At 41.8% G+C, this 21,704-nt stretch overlaps 1 protein-coding gene across 1 annotated transcript; it reads right to left on the minus strand.

Moving 5' to 3' along the window:
• Positions 1–1,929: 1,929 nt before the first annotated feature.
• On the minus strand, positions 1,930–20,427 carry ENTPD3 (ectonucleoside triphosphate diphosphohydrolase 3). The gene is given in 12 exon segments (XM_054516282.1): positions 1,930–2,409; positions 4,585–4,722; positions 5,258–5,368; positions 5,462–5,734; positions 6,182–6,412; positions 8,495–8,654; positions 9,430–9,580; positions 12,301–12,418; positions 17,232–17,352; positions 17,674–17,784; positions 17,786–17,808; positions 20,401–20,427. Coding segments are annotated over 12 exon segments (1,683 nt in total). The 5' UTR covers positions 20,413–20,427; the 3' UTR covers positions 1,930–2,175.
• Positions 20,428–21,704: the final 1,277 nt, after the last annotated feature.

Here is a 21,704-nt window from a genome sequence, read left to right on the forward strand (position 1 = left end):
TTACACATTCCCACGTGTTGTCAACTTCCCTGTCTCTCCCAGAGATCCTTTCAGTTCTAGACAGCAGGACAGGGATCTGGCCTGTTGATCTGGTTCCAGCTCACACCTGGGGGAGGATTTGGCTGTGGTCACTGAAGCTGCTTGGCTGGAAGTTCAACACCCTCAGCTTTCCCATCTGAAACTGCCAGGAGAGGTACAAGGGAGCAGGTGGGTATCCTGGTGACACTGAGGGAGGCTGTATGCATAAGGACAAGAGGGAAGCACTAAAAAAGCAAAACAGGTGATTCACGGGGAGAATTTGATTCTTTGAACAGATACTGGGCCTATCCAAGTACATCTGGAAGTCCAAATAGTTTTTTTCCAAGTGTGTTCCATTTGTGTAAAACCACATCTGAATGGCTCTGCCACTCAATAGCAAATGTTTTGTTGGGCAAGTAAATATTCCAGAGTACAACTTTCCACTGAAAATTGACAACAAAAGAAAACATTTTAATTCTCTCATCCAACTGTCTGGGTTTTTTTTTCACCCATAACTGCAGTTACAGATCCATCACACAAAATCTCTCATGCCAGCCTCTGTAATGTCCATGCACTCTGAAGTCAATTTTACACTTTATCAGATATAACTTTGATGCTACAGAGCTCTTCATCATCGTATAATGCCTTTTACCTTATTGCTACTCCAGAAAGACTGACAAGACTTAGCAGTATATCAATAGAGAAGGGACAAAGCCCTATTGAGCTGCTTGAAAAATCACTTTTTTCTTTTTTTCATTTAAAAAGATATTTATTTCCCTTCAAATCATAGTCAGCCTATGAAAAAAGCACGAAAGAAAACAAAACCTCAACCCCACAACCAAACATAAGTAAGAAGGTGATACAGAAACAAAAGACTGAAATTAAAAACATTATTTATGGGTAAAAATACTGGCCACTGTTCTCCTATCTATCCTCTGATCAATACTGGGAATAGACAAAGCTGAAAGAGTGCTATGATTTAAGGGAGTGTGAGGTTGGGTGAAGAATGGCTGGGCTGTCAACGAGGGCAGCTGATTGCTGCGTGAAGGCAGCAGCAGGAAAGCTCTGGAGTCAGAATATTTGACAGAAGCACCTGCCAGGTGGATCCCAGCACTGCTGAAGGACAATGCAGAGGCTGACCAAGGCACTAGAGCCATGACTGCAGCTGAAAGGGTGGTTTGCTGGCCTGGAGACTGGCTCCTGTTCCTCTTGGCCTTGAAAGAAGGGCTTAACGTGTTAATGGAATGTTCAGGTCTGAGATTCTGTCCAGACAGCTGAAATAACGCATATGTGTCAAATCAGTACGGACTGTCACTGTGTGAGACCAACAGTATGTGGGGTATGCAGGTCAGGGTTTCAGTATGAAAAACTACAAAAAGCATTTCTGTGAAAGTTAGAAATGAATACTGAAAACTCCAGTGTCTTCTGAAGGCAACCATGATATATTTAAATTTAGGTTCAGTTACTAAAGTGAGAAAGCATTTTGTTCCACCTCTAAAGCAAATCTTATGTACCAGACCAGAGGCATTTTGGCGTCTCTATGGTATCAAAAAGATATAGCTCTGTTTAAGACAGGTTCAAAAATCCTGAGAGGTGTTGACAGTTTATTACACTTTCTTGTGATGGGGATCAATCCATTTGGAACAGCAATAAAAAAAATTCTATCACAGCTCTTCCTTTCAGTTCTTGTCATTATCCAGTACTTGTTCCAGCTTCAGAAATTAGATTACTTCAGGGCTTTTAGTGTCAGCACTGCACACAAGGACAGCTACCACGTTCCCACCTCCCACAGTTGCTATTGGCTTGTTTAATTTTACCTTAAACTTCTGCCACTGTGATCAAATCCTTCACTACTTGAGCTCACCAGTTAGCACAGAGTTAATGAACCAAAAAAAAAAAAAAAAAAAAAAAAAGTGACATATATGCCCATGTTTTCTCTGCTGCACACTGGACAAATTAAGTTTACAGAAACAATTACCAAAATATTTCAAAACCACTCCAATTCACTGTATCACAGATTCCTTTGTGCCCCTTCTCTATTTATGCTTCTGGTCCAGAAGTCATTTTTTCTGTCTTTATTTTTGAAAAATGGGGGGCAAAATGAAGTTCTGTTTAGTAGCACTGTAACATTTTTGGTTTGTCTCCAGCCAAGTTCATTCATTCTGGAATAAACACGTGTTCCACGCGAGGGACGTTCTTCTGCTGATGCGACACAACGCACAAGTAGACGAGGAAGAGGAGGCACAGCAGTGCCGTGGCTGTGAGGAAGACAAGGAGCCCAGCAAAGAGAGAAGGTTTTAGAGGTAGCTGGATCAGCTTCCCTTCTGCTGGAATCATGTTGGTGAGGCTTAACATGTAACCGAGTGACCACCCTATGCTGCTGTTACCAACCTGAAATGAAGACAGAAGATTCCTATTCCCATGGAATTTTCACTCAAAGACTCCAAGAGCTCAACTGCTGTTAATGGCAACTGTCCTTTAAATTAGCAAGGAGAAATCTTTAGTGGAATATGCAAAGAAGATACAGAGCCATTTTAAATTACCCTTTTTCTGTAGTTCCAGAAGATGGTAATAAAATTGTTCACTGGGCTAAAAAAGCGAGACACAGGTATTGGAGGGGTACAGAGATGTGTGGTGTATATGCAGGCAGCCAGTTATGCAATTTTAAACAAACAAATAGAAAACCCCATGACTACTATGCCAATTCCTAAAATTAGCCCCTCACCTTAGCCAAATCCCATGATGTCATTTGAGTTCAAGCAAACAAAAAAACCCCACAAGGAGTCTCACCAACATGGACAAAGAGGAACTGAGGATAAAGTCCCCAAAACAGGAACTCTATTTATCGTCTTTTGTTCCATGTTTGGTTTTGTGCCTGCAAATGAACCAAAACTAGGCTCTTCCGTTTTAAAAATAAACATAAATTAAAAACTACTTCAAAATGGATGAAGTAACAGCCAAAGGAGTATGTTTGTATTTGCTCCATGGTCCTCCTGCTTTGCTGTCTTTCCCCACTTCTAGTTTTAGCAACAGAGCTTACTAGTTTTCCACTGTCCTTTTCATTAAGTCATTGTCCTGCCACTTGATAAACAAAGGATCAAAAGGTAAAGTGTCCTCTGTCCTCCTCTCATCATGAGGTTTAAAACTTATAATTTTTGCAAATCATGTAGCTCTGGATCTCACCCAGATCTTAGCGTTAGGCCAAGGTTCTTTTCATTGGTTGTGTTCACTAATTAAAAGGAAATATATGTCCTAGCATAGACAAAAAACCCACCCTCCAGTCATAGTAAGATTGTGCTGTTATCTCTAGGGTAGCATAGCTGATCAGCCAACATTAGATCTTACTGTTTTAGTAGGGGCAGATCTAATAAAGAGAATGTAGTTTTGCCTTTTGGAGTTTCATGATTACTCGAGTGTAAAATCTAGGCAACAAAGGTATTAATTTTAAATAAGCCTTTTGGGGTTTTGTTTTTCTCAGTATTTTTATAGTCTTGGCTAAATAGAAAGAAAAAAAAAAAACCAAAACAAGAAAATGTTGTTTTTTCTGGCTGCTCCTATCTGCTGGGGACAATACAATATATATTTAAATATCAAGACAAATCCATACCCACCCCCTGCCCAGTGGAGATTAAGATCTCAAAGTACTCTATGCTGTTTTCCTGGTGGAACAGCTCAACTTTGGACACTCCTCCAGAGCTGCTAATGACTGTCCACCAGAGGTCAAAATAAGGCAAGAAAATGCTACTTGAGTCCTTAGTGCACGAGGAATAGATATGACTGTTCAGAAAACATTGCTTTTGATTACTCATTCACAGCTTGCCAGCATCTCCTGCATCTAAGGGGATTTAAGCATACAACATGAAGATCTACAGCCTATTCTTTTGTTGGCTTTGCAAGCAAGTGCTGAAGCATTTCCAAACTATATGGACATTAGGAGACAGTCTGGCATAGGATTTTAGAGTAAGGCTTTGTGCAGCAGCAGAGAGGAAAATAAAGGCATTTATGACACAGATATTGTAACTCCTCTCTCTCTGTCAACTGAAAGGCAGTACCCCATCAAAATACATTCTTATTCCAGAGAGCCAGATTATGGCACAGATGGATGAGCTGGGTGAGGATGAAAACTGTCCTTGTTGCTTCATCACCACTCACTGACTCCAAGCCTCTTTGCCAGTTCCTCCAGGGCTTTGCCAGGAGACTGCAAAGCACAGTTCTGCTCTCCAGCTCAGCAGGGTTGGCTCAAACTGACCTTGACTGGTGAGGTGTTTTAGGCAGATTACTGCCTGGAGCAAAATACTGTGGAAATGTTTAAAACACAAGTGTTTGATCTTCACTTAAAGCTCTTAAAAGAATGTATGTAGTATCTCCAAGTAACGCTGAGACCCCTGAAAACAGGCTGAGATTGCTCCTGAGGTTTGAAAAGTGCTTTGTCTTATGCCAAACATTTGACAGTCATTTACCAAGGCTGTTTACAACCATTCTGTTTTTGCAGGCTGCTGCATCCTCTGTCTCCTCCTCAAACTCATTGGATTAAAATGACAGTAATAGAAAATTATTATTCCTCACCTCCTTTTGAAAATGTATCTGTGGCCAAGTTTCTGCATTGAAGTTGTAACCATGTACAAGCAAGTAATAAATGAAATTGGCTGAGAAACAGTAGGATCTAGCATATATTTCTTCAAATTTAGGCAGCATAAACTGGAGCTGAAAGCAAAAGGGTTTTTTTAAAAAAACATGTTAATATGGAAAAACCAAATGCTTTGGGTTTTGTAACTAGAAAATATTTGGGTTCTAATTAGAAGTTAGTAACATTTTTCAGAAATACCAAGTAAAGACGTAGACAACTAGAAAGAGAGATTCAGAAAGACTCTAAAAGTGACATAGCTTATGTAGTAAACAATGAAAATAAACATAAAACTGTACATTGAAGATTGAGGATGTTATGGTTTCTAAAATGTCCATGTCATCTCTACAGTGTGGTTAGAACTTGAAATGAAATTTTGAAACCTATTCCAAGTGTTAGGCATGACAGAAATACTACATGGTTTGAAGCACAGTGGAAAAACAAATGCTGGATTGATACACACCTTCTGAAAGGTTCTGAACACATAGCTGGTCCATATTATTTTTATATCCCTCTTTTAGAAGTTTAAAATGGAAAAGAAAAATCCCAACAACACCAAAAACAAACCAACTAACCAACCAACCAACCAACCAACCAACCAACCAACCCACTTACCTGTGCCCAGCTCTGTGAACAGAAAAACCACATACTTGAATTGAAGTCATCTAGGGAAAATTGCCCAGATAAATTCAAAGCATGAATTGTATAGTAGAATCCAGAGAAAGCCTATAGAAAAGGAGTGGATGACAGGTTATTTTCAGAACTACAGAAATCAAGAGCAAGCAAGCTTAGAAAGAAGGACACTATTTGCAAACCTACCACAAAATTCCCTTCAACTTTTGGCTGATGTATTCCATTAAATGGACAGTCCTCTCTGTCTCTGCAAGCAGTGAGGTTAAACAATAAAGAAACCATCTCCTGGCACAGACCTGGGTCTCCTGTTCCATGGAAATTCACAGGCTGGTTTGGGTAGTAATTTGCTGGTCTCAGAGACTGTGTACAAAGGCTGCCAAAGAAGTCCTTCATGGTTAATGCTGTGTTATAGTTTTGAGGGTAACAGGGATTATCCACATTGGCACTGGTCTTTGATTTCTGGGGGGGAAAAGAATCAAACAAAAACAAACAAGAAAACCCAAACAATAAATACTAGTCAAAAGTAAGAAAGACCTAATTTGGCATGAGCTACAGGAATCTTTTTGAACTGCAGATGCATGTATTTTTGTTCACTGACATGACTGGTCAGCACAACACTGCTGATCAGTATAATTCATAGAAACTCTTTTCTCCAGAAGTCGTTTGCAAGATCAACAAAATATTTACAAGGCCTTTTGGTCAAATGGCACAGAACTCTTGCTAATTTTTAACAAATATGAAGTTCTTTGTATGAAACCTAAGTGTGTTTGGCCACAACAAAGCACAGCTGAGCTCTTACTGGGGTCTCCAGACTCCAGCAAAGGGAAGAGAACACAAGCCTAAGATGCTGCCCAGACAGTCACTGAACACTTGCAAGAGCAATATAGCAAAGAGTCTTAAACAGACCTGGAGCAGCAATGCTAAAAGCCTTTTCTCAGCTTCATCTCTCCCAAAGCACTGGTAGCTGTGAGTGTAGACATTGTAGTTGTAACCATACAACTTCACTTGCAAGGTGCTGTTGAGATGCTCCTCGGGGTCCTTGGGGATAAATGAAATTTGAGTGGAAGCTCCTCCAAGGTCCAGTGCACCCATGGTCTCTTTTCTGTAAGGATGGACCCATGTCCTCCAAAGGTTTCTCTACATGCAAAATTAAAAACAAGGCAAATTAGAAATATCATCTGCTTGTTCTCCCCACAAGCTTTTCTACTCTTTACTTCTTGAAACTTCCCCCCCTTCTTTGTCCTACACTCTTTCAAAAAAAAAATAACTATGAGGAAAAGGTGCAGATGTTTTTATGTAAGAGGGATGTACTTTCAGAGAGTAAAATGATCTTGAAAGATAGAAGAACTAATGCAGCATAGTGTTCCATTCAATAGGACAGCACAATGACCAAAGCATAGGACTAGCCAGAGCAGTGTCTGTCCTAGAATGTAGGGAACTGAAGTTCAGATAACCAGGAGAACTTGAACAAATCTGGATGGAAATGGTATCAAGATTTGCTTATTTCAAGGCAAGAAGAAATATTAAAGGAATAGAATACTAAGAGATCACAGAGAGACAGAGAGTGAAAAGAGACTGAAAATAGAGAGAAAAATGCAAAATAGTCAGATGAAAGCTCCATCAAATTCAGAAGAACAAGGACCCTTAATCTGCACATTTCCTCCACTGAAACTGCAGTCTGATCCATTCAGATGGCATTTTTCCCTACTACCCAAAATATTCCCCAAATTCTGTATTTGATCTACATAGTCACAGTGCCAAATATAGATTTTCCATGATTATCTATTTCAATATTTACCCAATGAGCATGATGAGATGAATGCATACACAAGAAGGGAAACTATGGAATTTATGGGCTAGCAAATACACTCACAATAAAATTCTACAGTGAAAAATTCCCATAAAGAACCCCTCACTGAATTTGACTCTCAGCCTGTTGTCACAAGAAAGGTCAGAATTTCTCTCTTCTACTAGTGATATTCCACATATATTTCTTCACAGAACTCTCTAGACTAAAATGGTTTCACAGCATCTAGCAGTCCATTTTTATGAACTTGCCATATGGAATTTGATATTTGGATGATTAAAATTCATGTGGTAGACGACTGACACTGCCTTGAACTTCATCATGTCATTTTTGTGGCATGAAATGCACACAACAAGAAAAATTCCTACAGAATGTGTAATTCCAAAACTTGTTTTCTTAACGTTGCAAGTCACCAGCACATTCACCATGAGCTATTACAGCAACAGCACCAACAAGTAATTCCTTCTTATTTAATGGCCATGATCTGATAGGAACCATTCAGTCAGGACAGCTAGCAGTAACCAACAGTACTGGTTTCAATTAAATTAAATTAATTTCATTTCTGGTAAAATAATCTGGCAGAAGTGCTGTCAAAGCTGAGGGCAGCACACTCCTGCCACAAATGCAGATGAGTGATTGCAGATCATCTTGGTACAGCTTTTACTCTGAATGAAATCACACTGAATACCTGCACCAAAAAGGGATCTTCCAACACATCTGACTCCCTCTCTGCTCTGAGGCTCCTGCCTGGTCCTATGCCAAGTTCAAGAACAGCATGAGTGTGTTTATATTGGTATCACTTGGTCTGCACAGGACAGTGTGTTGCAGTCTACTGCTGGTAGCCTGCAGCATGTCAGCAGTCTTGGAAGGAGCTGTGTATGAATGATTTCTGGCTCAGCTGAGGCATATTTGACCACCTTCAGTGCTTCAAACAGTCTTGTCTGCTTATGACAAGTAAGCCAACACTGCCAAGCAATTTGGAGACCCCTAAGCCGAGCAGGTCCTTCACCAGCAGGGACAGCAAATAAGCAGAAGAAAAGATCTTCAGTTGGCACCACTGTCGAGACAATCAACACCTGTCACACTAAACATACCAATGCATCTAAGAGTGATCTCACCTTTTGGTTTTAGGTAAGACGCTCAATGTCGTTTAGAGGAGAGCTTTTTTGTGGATCAATGATTTTACCTTTGCCATATCCCATTCCCATAACAACATATTCTTTATGATTTGTGTTTGTCCTATGACTGCCACAAAAGGACCCTGCTAGAGACTTAGGGAAAAACAGAAGTTGCAACTATGACATTTTAACAGGCATGTCCTCTCAAACTTCTCATTTATAAGAGAGAAACATTTATTCTCATTTATAAGAGAGAAACAGTGCAAAGAAAAGCATGCAGTTTTTTCCACACACCTCTAAGAAATTGCCCATTAAATAGTTGGCTGTTATCCATCCATACACCCCTTCCTCTGGCCCAGTTATGATCTGCGCACCCCTAAATTCAAAAGGTTGTGCTCTGAAGTAGCTTTGAATGCTTGCAAGGACTTCATTGGCTGCCGATTCATTTTGCAACCTAAGCAATTCACAAAACATGAGACACTGAGCATCTGGAAAGGCAATTTCATGTTTATTGTTCACTGACTAGCAATTCAAGAAAACTCCTACAATCACCTAATAAATGAAATAGACATTATTTCCCTAAAGGGGAAGCTTAGGAGAGGGAACAGCCAGTATCCAGCATTGTTTCAGCAAGCAACTCCCTCAGTATGTACCAACTCCATTCTTTATCATGCAAGTTCATGGGTGGGTTTTTTTCTCTTTATATATTCTTTATTCTTTGTGAACTGAGTGTTTATATGACAGCTTCTGGTTAAAACAGTCCTGGAATCTCTCTTCCAGCTCTGTTTAGCCACAGAACAAATATAATAAAGCCAGTTTGTGCTAGGGCTAAAGCTACAGACAGACCCCAAAAGCCATATCACTTCAGATCACATCCATACTCAGAATGCAGTGCCTAGCTTCCATCTGCCTTTGCTGCCCATGGATGTGCACAAACATTATCTGTTTACATAACACTGTATTTTATGACAGATGTGAAAGAGAAAATTAAACTCTTGCCTTCTCCAAAATAAAGCAAGTTTCTTTTCCATACAGCATAACAGAGTGGTTTTATGCAGACACGCTTTCCCTCTCAGAAAAGTTTATTAAATTAAATTGGCTGGGCTCCATTTCCTTTTGAGATGGCCAATTTCCAGTGGGTAAAAATGCATCCAGTACATTTTTCACGTTCTGTTTTCACAGACTGCTCTGCTAGTATGCATACAGAGCAGTTCAAGTTTCTGCCATACCTCAGCAGTCTCATGCCAGCTGTAGCCCCCAGATAAACAGAAGTGTTTTTATGCAGATGAACTGGTATTCTCTCCTTCACTTTATTCAGACAGTCATCAAGAGGCTTGGCAAGAGCTCCAGGGCTACTCCCATAGCTGGATATACCAGGGCCTAAAAGAGAACAAGGAGATTGATTTCATCCTGCTTTGCCAACTACAAATTAGCCCAATTAGTAAACGGGTGTTAAGAGAAAGACATTTCCCCCTTGCACCCCCCACCATAACTGCAAACAAGGGTAGGATGGCTGAAAATTAGGAGTGCTTATGGAATGAACAATGTGGTGCCTGTGCATTTCAAGATGCACAGAAATGGCTCTTGAATTCATAGAGGTACAAGTCTGCTGTGGTGCATGAACTAGTGAACAGCTTTCCAAATTTCCAAAGCCTTCAAAGAGCAGGAATGAGAGCCACATCATGCTGCACAAGGCATAGCTATTTGAACTATTAACATCAAAGTGCTGCCTCGCTCAACACTCCAAGGACCATCAGGATCTTGACTTGTTCAGGCTCAAATTGGGTGTAAATGAAATTCCTTACTGAAATTCCCTAGCTGAGGAAGTTCCACGGAGAACAAGTGCCAGAACTCCATCTGCCTCTGTAACAGCCATGTCTTGCACAACCTGGTCCCAAGCTAAGCAAAAGGTGGCTTTCCTTCTTAATTCTTAATTTAATTTCTTAGTTGAAAAGAGAAACCATTTATGTTCAGTCACATTGCATTGACAGAACAGAAGAAAAAAAATATGTAAGCCTTTACAGATTCCACACTCCAAAGCTCCTGTTTTGACTGTGTGAATTTCAACATAAACACTACCATGTCACCATTAGATGTTCACAGCCCTGGTTTTGAAATAAGACTTTCTGAAAGTCTTAAGTCTGGCACAAACAGACCTGAAACTGGAAGGAAAGCTACTCCCAGAGGAAAACAGAGCAGCAACATCCTCAGCAGCTGCCATTGCCTCATGTTCCTTTGGTGGCTGCAAATTCCCATCTTCCAGTGTTCAGACAGAGCAGGTCACAAGGCAATGACCATGTTCTTCTGGACAACTGCCTGCTTTGCCAATGCTTAGAGCCTTATCAGGATAGATTAACTGCACTATAGAGTAAGGATTTTGATTTGGGGCTGGTTCCTATACACAAAGGCAGAGGTACTTAATAAAGGCAGAAATGAAGTCATAAAACCACCACAAAACTCACACAGCAGTTGATGACTTGACCTTCAAGTTCAGTAGGTGTGTGAAAATCTGCTTTTTATTATGCCCGGAGCTATCCCCTGTTTAAGTGCTTAAGACTGTGGTTGGAGGGTCACTAAAGAAACACTGACAGAGGTGTTCACCACTGTCACCCACAGCTCAGCTGGGGACATCTCCCAGGAACCAGCCCTCTGTCTCCTCCAGTGCAGAGTTATCCAAGACTAGAAGACTGAGCCCCGGTGATTCTGTACACTCAGGGATGTGGGAGTACTTGGCTGCTCATGGCTAAGGCCATGAACCTAGAGAGTTCACAGCAACTTGGACTCCTCTGTTTTGTAATTTATTTGCATTCCCCAAAGGTAAAACAAAATCTAAATCAATTCAAGAAAATTCACAAGGCACTGCTGTTTTGTTTTGGGTTTTTTGAGAAGAAGAACAATGCAGTTTCTCTGTGCATTTTTCCCAAACCAGAATTCCTAAAGGCAAACATTCCTAATGAGTCAAGACATGAGTTAGCAGTGTACCCCTCCCCTCAGCAGGGTGGCCACCATTCCAGCAGTTTGTAAGGACATTTCATCATTAGAGACATGACAGTGCATTACTCCTGTTCATGTTACACTTGCTTTCCTTTCCTTGTTCTAGAATTGTTGAGAATGTCCACACACATATTTAACAATGAAGATAAAAATGCTGGTGCTGCTAAGAAACCATTGCCTTCCATTCCCTGTTACTCATGGGCCTCTGTGGCTACATCTCCAGCATCTATTTCCAGACACAAAGAGGGATGTAAGACTTTGCAAGATCATGACTGAGACAGAAGGAAAATACTGAAAACACTTTCTTTGAACACTGCAGTTATTATCAAAGAACAGAAAACCTGATTTCCCTCCCCTCCCTGGCCATCTGTCTTCACAAAATGTGTGGCATATCCATAACTTTGAAAGCTGGGTCAGATGTCACTGAAGTTGACTAAGAGTTTCTATGAAGGAATCCACAACCACCTAACCATACTGGAGTGTGATCAGAAGTCAGCCTAGTCCATCTGTCTGTCTGTGAGGAATCAATTCAAAACCTCAGAAAAAAGACAGGGCAGGTAGCCAGTGGTACCTGTGGGACATCTTTAGCTGTGCACAGACACAGGTCTTCCTGAGACAGAGGCCACAGCTACATATTTAATAAAACAATGACGTCCTGTCAGAAATAGTTCTGCCAATTTAGCTATTTTACTCAGTATTACTCAAATTACTACTAGTTCTGTAATGTGGAGAAGCTTAATTAAACTAACACCTAACAAGAGATAGATTCCCATTCCTCTAAAACTCCTTTTATTCCAAGCTATTTTTAAATATATATAATACTTTTATTCTGAAAGAAACGCAAGGACTGAACATTTACGGGTCCTGACTGTCTTTAGATTGAATCCTGTCTGCACCAATCATGCACTGCCATGAGTAAATCAAATTTTGCCACAATTTCCTTTCTCTGGTGCAATGATTAGAGCAGCTTATTGTATCAGTGGAAAAGAACTAATGCTGACAGATACAGACACAGTCTTGATGGGAAGGGAAGGGAATGGAAGGGAAGGGAAATAAACAGTACAAGCAAGGCTAAAAACAAGTAAGGAACTTTCCTTTGAGCTCACCTTTCACATTGCACTTGAAGGTTTGGCTCACTACTCCCGTGTTGTTTTCTTTTTCTGCCGGCCACTCATAGACATAGACTGTAGTCCGAGAGGATCCAGCATCAAGGACTATTCCATACTGGGGATTAAGAAAGAATACATTAGATGAAGAAACAAACAATGACAGCTTAAATGCCCATGTGCAGCTGCACTGCACCAGCAGACATTTAGAAAATGCATGCACAGTGTATTATTTACAAGAGAGATTAATTTGAGTGTCAGGCGCTTAGGCATGAATCCAACAGCCAAGCACAGAATGAACCTGGCTGCAAACCAAGGAACATGATACATATCTTCAATAATTAATTCAGTGGGGATGGAGAATGCTCATCTCCTTTCAGCATCAGGTTCAAAACCCACATTGACATATAGATAACACTGTGTTAAGGCCTGATTTTGGAGCAGGTTCATTTCCCCTTTATCCCAGTCCATTCCCTGAACACAGAAGGGTTTGATATCTAAGCACAGGCTTTAGATTCAAGGATGCACAAGGGATCCATAAAGCTATGAGCAAAGAGGTAAAGTATCTGAGAGCTGACAGTAAGAATGATGTAAGAAGTCTGGTTCTTTCCTAATTGCCCCATAAACCTCTCCCTTGGAGTGGTTTACTCCACCTGAGAGTTCACCTCTGAGAACAGGCTGTGCCAGAGTATGAGACAACACAGAGGGAAAGAGAATCAATGTTACCCCATGAGTATTTATAAAATAAATGAGAGATATTTAAATTATTTGCCCCAGGTCCCCTGGACTTTGGGATTAAAGCACAGGTTTCTCCATCCCACCCCACAGCTCACCAGACCAGTCTTTCCCTTTTTCCCATATTTTATGACAGGAGAAAACTGAAGTAACTGGAAAGGCAATCTCATAAAGGGAAGCAAAATGCAATTTTGGTATCCTCTTTATGATCCCTGCAAGTGTTTAGCTCTTCCAAAGTCACCCAACTGGTAGGAGTCACACAGTATAGGGTTCATTTTTCTGACAGTTTTTTTCTTTTGGAGCAGACAGATGCCCAGGAGCCTGACAGTACTGAAAAATGAGTGCCTCCATCTGTCTGCAAAGCAGTAAGAGCCCCTGTAGCAGGCTGATAAATTTCATCCCACTGCCTCCCTGGGGACCAAAAAGTCCAACTGGGAAGGATCACTGCTTCAGGTGGCAAACCATTTGGCTTCCACACCTGATTATTCCCAGCTTCTACTGTAATCCTAAAAACTCCTGGCCCCCAAAGAATACCAGCAATACCAGTCTAGTCTGTTTCCACAGAGGACTGTTAGATAATGAAAATTTCATTTATAGTTATGCAGACCATATTTACCCTGATCCACTAAAAGATTAAAAGCCTCCACAGATACTACCAAACTACACAGATACTCCTCCACAGATACTATCAAACTACATCATTAGGTTCTGTTTCAGTAACTACTTTAGCAAAAATAATTTGAGTTTATTTCCTCTCCTTGGAAGATGTGAGCACCCTGGAGGTACATAACACAGTAATGGTCAATCTGCTTAAGGACTACTAATTAAATCTAGTCTCAGTCAGCTTAAAGTACCAAACATAAGCTTTTAACTTGGCTACTTTTAGAGCTAACTATGCCCAAGGAGAGCTGGAAGATAATGGAAGCATTTTTACCTCAGTTAACTGGGGGCTTTTTGAGCTACTTCCTCCTTCCCCTGCATTTCCCAGGCTCCTTCTGGAAGTAAGAGATTTCCATCCCAAAGAGTAGTGGTGTACTTATCTGAATCAATGTGTGACTGACAATTTTTTTAATTTTCTTTCTCCCTTTCCTCCTCTATGTTTCTTACACATCCTTAAAAGAGATGCTGATTTTTGAAAAGGTCTCTCGGGCCCATTTCAAGGTGACCTGTGAAGCTCCTCAGGACTTGTGTGAGTTCCCTGTGTGCAAACCGGCCCATGCAGCCTCAAAAAGTAGTGACCAGTGACAACTGCACCACATGTTAGGACAAAGATTTATCTTTAATTAAAAAACAGAAATGACACAGGACACTTCATCTTTGGAAGGTGAGAGAATTCTACAAGCCTTGTCTTAGCAGGCTGCCAAAGACAAACTGGTTGGATTAAAATTTTCTGGGGATGTTAGATTTCTGTCCAAGCTGCAGGCTGGATCACCTTTGTCTGCCCTTTAAGGGCAAGAAAGGCCTTCCTGCTTTGAAATGCACTGTGAGAGCGTTGGCAAACCCTTATCCCAGGCTAGCAGCTATTAAAGAACAGAGCTACTTTTTCTCCATTTTTTCCTTTCTCTTTCAACTGTCTTCCTGAGTATTTCCATCATCTCAAAGGCCTGGTGATTCCATGATATCCAAAAACTGCACCATCTACTCAATGGACCAGATTAGTCAGACAAGACAGGGAGACAACATCAACCCAGAAAAGTTTCAGAGTTCTGTTTTCTAGTCCAGAGGAAAAAAGAAAGAAGAAAGGGGAGAAACAAAGTGACATGAAGGAAAATGTTTATTATGGGAATATGGCTTTGTAGGTACATCCTGAGGAGTAGTAATCCCAATAGATAAGCAAGCACAAGCCCCAGGATCAATCACCTTTTCAGCCTATCATCCCAATAGGAAGACACAGAGATGCACAAACCCTTAAAGCAGGCACAGTTATGATGGATCACCTGCCTTCCAATCACTTTGGAAACTGCCAAACAATTTGGAGAGAAGCTGACAAGCTAAACCAGTTGCAGGGAAGATGGAGGTCACAAAAGTGGATCTCTGCTAGATGTATGATTCAATTCAGCTGCATGGGTTTGAACAATTTTTAATCAAATACAACAGCCACAAACAATGCAAAACACTTCCTAGGAGCCAAAAGAGACATGAAAAATTTAGGTATTGAAAATTGTAGCGCCTTGAGGGGCAAAATAAAGAAATACAATAATGAAGTGGGTTTTTTTCTCTAGGGCTCACAAAACAGCAATAGACAAACAGATTTGATTTTTTTGACTGGTATAAAGGCTTATTTCATTCAGCACTATCATCATTTACAATTGCAGACTTCTCCACTGAGGACATTGGTGTTTTCTTCATCACTCTTCTCACTTCATGGTGTGTATCAGTGAGTCATGAGTCCTTTCAGTGCCCCAGCCTCATGCAATGGGCAGGCCCTTCCTTCACTAATCACTGACTCAGTCTTCAGATAATCCAGCCATCAAGGATCCAAAACATTCAATTTTGCAACAACAGTTTAAAACACCAGTGACACAGCATATAATTTATCTCTTGTGCCACAATGGATGCTCTCAACATACATCTTGGGAAAGAGCTTTTATGCCACAGGTAACACAAACAGTAATAACAGAAGAACAAGGCCGTTTACAAAAAATAAATCCACTTTCATCATGTTGTTGCCATAATTAATTTTAATCAACCATTAAGTTCAGGACACTAAGTTAAGTCATTTCCAGGCTCCATGTCAGCCAGGTATGGCTTACCAAGGCCTCCTTACTGGCTTACCAAGGTCCTCCCTCTACCTGTGAATTTCTTGTGAATGTAAATTACTCACTGAGGACAACTCAGTGTCTCAGGAATCAAACTCAGGGTCCTCCGTATCACCTGCATTAGCAGGCTTACAGCCCAAACTCAAATCCAAAGCTGAGGCACACCCAGTAGAGGAAAGAGCAGCCCTCCTACGGAAGCTGCTGTGATTCAGTAAGCAAAGCTCCCCACTTAAACCAGCTCCAGAGAGTCCAGGTGGTTCCAATGCTTCCTCAAAGAGGAAGGTAAACAGTTTTATCATTTTGGATGTGAAACTGAATTAATGACAAACACAAAAGATGTGTAGGCTGTCTTTTAGATAATGGCTTCAGCCTTGCCCTGGCTTCAGCTGGGATACATGTCCATCCAGTCCTGCCTTGCACGAAAATTGGGATGTGAGGCCGCTGCAAGCAGCCATTTGGGGCTCAACAGAGCACATGCTTGAGGCACTGTGGCCCCATGCACAAGGCCAGCACACTCCCCCTGCCACATCACACAAACACATAAAAAGGGTATCAGAATTACAGTTTTATCCCGTTGTCTGACTCACACACCACCAAATGATTCAGACAAAGCCAAAGGTGTTTATAATCGCATGAAGTGCAACGAGGCATTAACCTGTCGTTATCAGTGTGTGAACTATCCAGTTAAATACTCATGCAGATGGAAAGGCAGAATGGACTTCAAAGAAAAATCTGACAAGAGAACCGTGGGAAAAAACAGCACCCTACACATCCTTAGAAGGATATTTTCTACAGCTTTTCCTCAGTTGTTTACATCTCTCACCGAAGAACCTGCACGCATGTTCCACAGCAGAAGGCAAAGCCTGAGCTTCAGTTTGTGTTTTGCAGTTTGCTCTGCCCCCCTTAAGGAAGTTAGTTTGCTCCCGTTAGCATCCAGCAAGTCCCAACACGTGGTAAAGGATCAAGTGCATAGTTGGAGCCCAAATGCTTTTGATACACAGGAGCAATTTGCAAAGATGTCAGCATAAACTTCCCACCTGTGCTTGGGGCCAGAATTTAAACTCTGGGTATTTCCCACTTCAAAATTATTTTTAAATTACTTCCAATTTCTGACAAAACTGGAAAAAAAAAAAAAAAAAAAAGAAAAGGAGTGAGATATTCTCCCCTTTTGGCCTTTCAGTCCTGAAGAAGACATTGTGTGATAGCCACCACAGAGAAGGAATCAAGAAATACTTTTCCTGCTTTACTACTGACCCTTGACCAATTATCTTTTTCTCTCAGCTTCAGTTTTCCCATCATGATATGATTAAACATTAATTTATGGTTGTAAGCTCATTTGAATCACCCCATAAAATGAGTTTAGAAAGGCACTATTAAGGCATTATTAAATATCAGTTCAAAACATTGTTCTCCTTCCTGACGTTGCCTAAGACTTACCTTAAGCCCTGGGGAGAGGATCTGCTGCTGATTTATCTGAATGACTGCAATGGCAATAACAAGGACTACGCTTAGAAGAAGGAACACTTGGGCAACAACACTCGGGGTTCTGGTGAGCATCCTGAAACGACAAAGTGGGAAGCACTTAGGGAACTTGAAAGGATTTGGCGATTCTGTCTTAAAGCCTGAAGTCCTGAATCAGATGAAACTCATAAATCTAATTTCATCAACTGGATCACCTAGTGGAAATTCCATCTCCTCCTCAAGAACTGCCTGGTGTTTTGCAGCCACTATTTATTGTCTGGAAGGGCCGTGTCCGTACTGTCATTCTAACAATGCCAGATTTCACCAGGTGGTGCCTGTGTGGAGGTGCCTGCTCCCCAGCTCCCAGGCCCCAGGAAGGGCAGGCTGTGGGCACACACAGGTCAGGGCTAGTGCTTGCCCAACACTCCCCTGGGCTCCTGCAACACAGCCACAGTCACGGCCAGGCACACACCTGGGCCAGGCTGCTCCACTGAGTGCAGCTGGACGCTTCTGCCAGACATGCAAGGTCAGTGTCTACAAGAGGTGCAGGCTTCTTCAGCAAGAAAGAAATAAAAAAATAAATTAAAAAGGAGGTTTTAAGAACATTAAAGTAGGCGTCTTTCTACTAACAGTTGATGAAATGTGTGTGTGTGTGTGTGTGCATATTCCTATTATTATCACTCTGCACTGCACATAAAATATTAAATATACACTCTAACTCAGACATTTTGCAATGAAAAATTACTAAATCTAAGTAAGTCTAACACAGTTATGTTGGACAAACCCCAAGGTGGCATGGAACATGCTAACTAACAATAAGGCTATTTATATGTTCATATCCTCTAGAAAGGTTTCCTAGATTTCAAATGTGATTTAGGTTTCCTGGAACTTCCGCTCATCCTTTTCCATGTCCCTGACCAGACATGTCTTAACCCCAAGAGATCATCCAGTACCTCTGAATACTGACAATCCACATATCAAAATCCTTATGCTCCCCAGGGGTTGAGGAGGAGAGACACAACTGCAGGGACATGGCAAGCTTATAAGTGTCAGAGGAGCACAACAAGGAGAACTTGCCTGCCTTTGTTATTCCAGAAACCATTGATTTTGGCACAGAAAAATCAAGCCTGGTGTGATCTATCCTGAGTCACATCTCCTACTTCTTCCATACCAATTGTTGAACATACCAGTGCCTGCTCAGGACTGTCCTGCTATTTCAGCAATCACCAGTGCCAACCTGAGCTGAGGACAGGAGCTTAAAGGTGCTCTCCAGTCCATGGCCAAAGCACTCTGGGTCAGCCCCATTGTACCTGCAACACATGGTCTTGTCCCTAGCTCCAACCAGAGCCCTAGGGATGAGGGAGAAGGCAGAATGAATGCTTCTCACACAGCTTCCCTTTTCTAACCCCATGGGCTCTGCAGCCTGGATACCCATGGTCCAACATCTGTGTTCATATTCAAAAGAGAAGAAAGAAATTCGTTTTGTTCTGGGATTAGCTTCACGCTGAGCTTTGCCTATGGCTACTCCTTTCCTTCTTTTTCTTGCTCTTTCTGTTGTGAAAACTATCTCAGATTGGCTTTTGGAAAATCTTTTGACATATCTTACTTCCAACATAATTTTTTTACATTAATTAACTCCCTTTTCTAAATCCATATGGGCTCCTTGTTTACTGCCTATCTACTCTTCCAATACTTTCTTTCTCAGCTTGGTAATAGCTTTATTATCTTGATCATCAGTCAGTTTAAAGAGAAAATTGCCAACCACATGGGTGATCTATTCACTTCTCTCCATTGCTTCACCATCCTGAGGCACTGAAACATCAGGTACACAGTGCAGAAATGATAAAATGAAATCTTTATTTTACCATTACAAAATATGTTAACACCTATACTGTAACCTGCAGGACATACTAATAAGAAGTATTTTAATGTCAGGACATACTAATTAGAAGTATTTATACAGATCAATTCCTTTTTGAAAGGAGAGAATGGATTCTTAACTACACATTTATGAATAACCATCTGGATAAAATACTTTAAGGAGACAAAAAGTCATTAGCTTTCATTTGTACATGAATATCTCTATATAATATTATAAAGTGACTGAAAGAGAACTATCTGCTCACAACCCAATATATATCAGTCGCTCCTGGATCAAAGCACTGATGTTCAGTGCTGGAAAAAACCAAGTCATCATCAAAGAAAAAACGTGCAGGGCAAATGACTCTTTGGAAAACAAAAGTATTACTAAAAAACAAAGCAATAATGACGATTTGACTCCTAACACTTAAGTCTTGAATGATTAAATATTTTCTGCTCCCATTTCTGGGAGAAAAAGGGAAATCTTGGTTTGTTGAAATTCCCATGTTGAATTTCCCATCCCCTGCTAGTGGGATTTCTCTTCATCAGAGGTGATTTTTCTCTTTTCAAAACTCTTTTTTGAGAGGGAGCATGTAAGGTAAGGGCAGATCACTGGAGACATTCCTCATACAATCGTGTTCCATCAGCAATCAGGGCAATTTCATCAGAGGTAATCTGCAAATCCTGATTTACACAATAGCCTCTGTATCATCATCTGTGACCCCTTGAAGTCATCACCCAGCTGGGACCTTTGCTGCCTTGCCACATAACTGGATCAGAAGCACAGGGCTGAGTTTACCTGTGGCTACACTCAGATCTAAGCCTCACACACCAGGGAATACAATCACATTTGCCCATTCAGTGAAATCTGTAGAGCTATGACAGAGGAGTTCACTCACTCCACAGATTAGAGTAAGGCAAGGAACTCTTGCTATCATTGTGCACTTGTTGGCAAAAAGACAAATAAAAGGTGTTAACTGAGTATCAAAGCCCAGTTGCCTTCCATTATTAAAACAACATCATCCTGAAGCAAGAAACAGCATAAATACATATTTTCCACACCCAGTTAATTGTGCTAGGCCACACATGAGCACACTGGAAGGATCACTTTCTTCACCTTACCTGCAAGCAAAAAGAATTCCTGCCTGCAAAGGAAAACACACTCGACTTCTTTACGCCACCAACATTTTAACTAAGTTAAATTCACACCAGTAAAAATTACTGCGCTGAAATTCCTTTTCCCAAGTAACTTGAAACACCAAACCCACTTCTTTTAGGCACTGACCTGTTTGTTCATAGGGTGGGTAAGCGTGTGCCTTTCTTAACGCTGTAACCTGAGAAATGCAAACACGTTACCATTTATTTCAGACGAGGTCGACAGGTGAATGTTTCAAGTGCTGTGGGGGGAAAAAAACAACAACAACAACAAATAAACAACAACAACAAAACCAATAAAAACTGAAACAAACAACAAAAAAACCCCACAAAACAAATCCCATAGCACTAAAACCCCAACATCCACAGCACTTTAAACCGCATGGTGAAAACCCGCGAGGAGGTTTCACACGCCTCCCTTCGGAGGAGAAATTAAGTAAAAACAAGCACATGGACACAAAATCGCGGCTGAAGCTTTCCCTCATCTCACTGCCGTCCCGGATGAGAAAGCTTCACACGATGAGCGTGATTTGCGAGAAAACACCAAACTATCCCCCCAAAATAACCTCGGAGAGGCAGAGCGACACCCCCGCCGTGTTGCCGGGGTGGCCGCCGCCCTTTTCCTCACCTAATCCCCGCCTCAGTCCGGGGATCCCGGCCCTACCACACGCCAAGGTACCTCCACAACCCGGGCTTGCCCGCCCGCTCCCGGGATGCGGAGCGCCGGGAGCCGGCGGCGCCCTCGGAGAGCGTCTCCCGGGGGGATTTGTGGAGAGGCAGCGCGCTGGTGCCCGCCCCGTGCTCCTGTATTTCCAAAGGGATGGAAAACAAACAAACGAAAAAACAATTTGCAGGTTAAAAAGAAAAAAAATAAAATGAAATGAAATCCGGATAGACTGAGTGAAGCGGAGGGAGGAGCTCTGCGGCGAGAGGAGGCAGCCGGGGCGTCCCCGCAGCGGGAGATGCGGCGGGGCTGAGCCCGGAGGGGATGCACCGGGGCTGGGAGGGCACCGAGATGCCGCCGCAGAACCCCCGTGGCACGGCCGTGCCTCCCGCCCTTCCTTGCCCTCCCCTCCTCCGGGGCTCCCCGGAAACGCCGCTCGGGATTTGGCCGCAGCTGCTGCAGCAGGGTGTTGCTGGCCGCCCCTAAATCACATTCCTCAGTTCCCTCCCAAAGCGAGGGCAGAAAGGGGTTTGTCTGGAGGTGGGTGAAAGAACCCCCGCGTCTTCTAAAAGGAACAGGTGCTTTCTCAGGAAGGCATTTCTCAGAACCCAGAAATCAGCAGTCCCTTCACTCTTAGGGCTACCTTTCCATCCAGGTTTTAGCGAACAGGCACCACTTATTTTGTAGTTTTATTGGAGTTCTTGCCAAACCTAGGCTGCTCAGTGGGCTTAGCACATTCCCAGAAGCAGCGTCACAGATCTTGCCCTGTC

This window comes from Molothrus ater, chromosome 1 (genome assembly GCF_012460135.2).
Source record: "Molothrus ater isolate BHLD 08-10-18 breed brown headed cowbird chromosome 1, BPBGC_Mater_1.1, whole genome shotgun sequence".
Taxonomy (NCBI): domain Eukaryota; kingdom Metazoa; phylum Chordata; class Aves; order Passeriformes; family Icteridae; genus Molothrus; species Molothrus ater.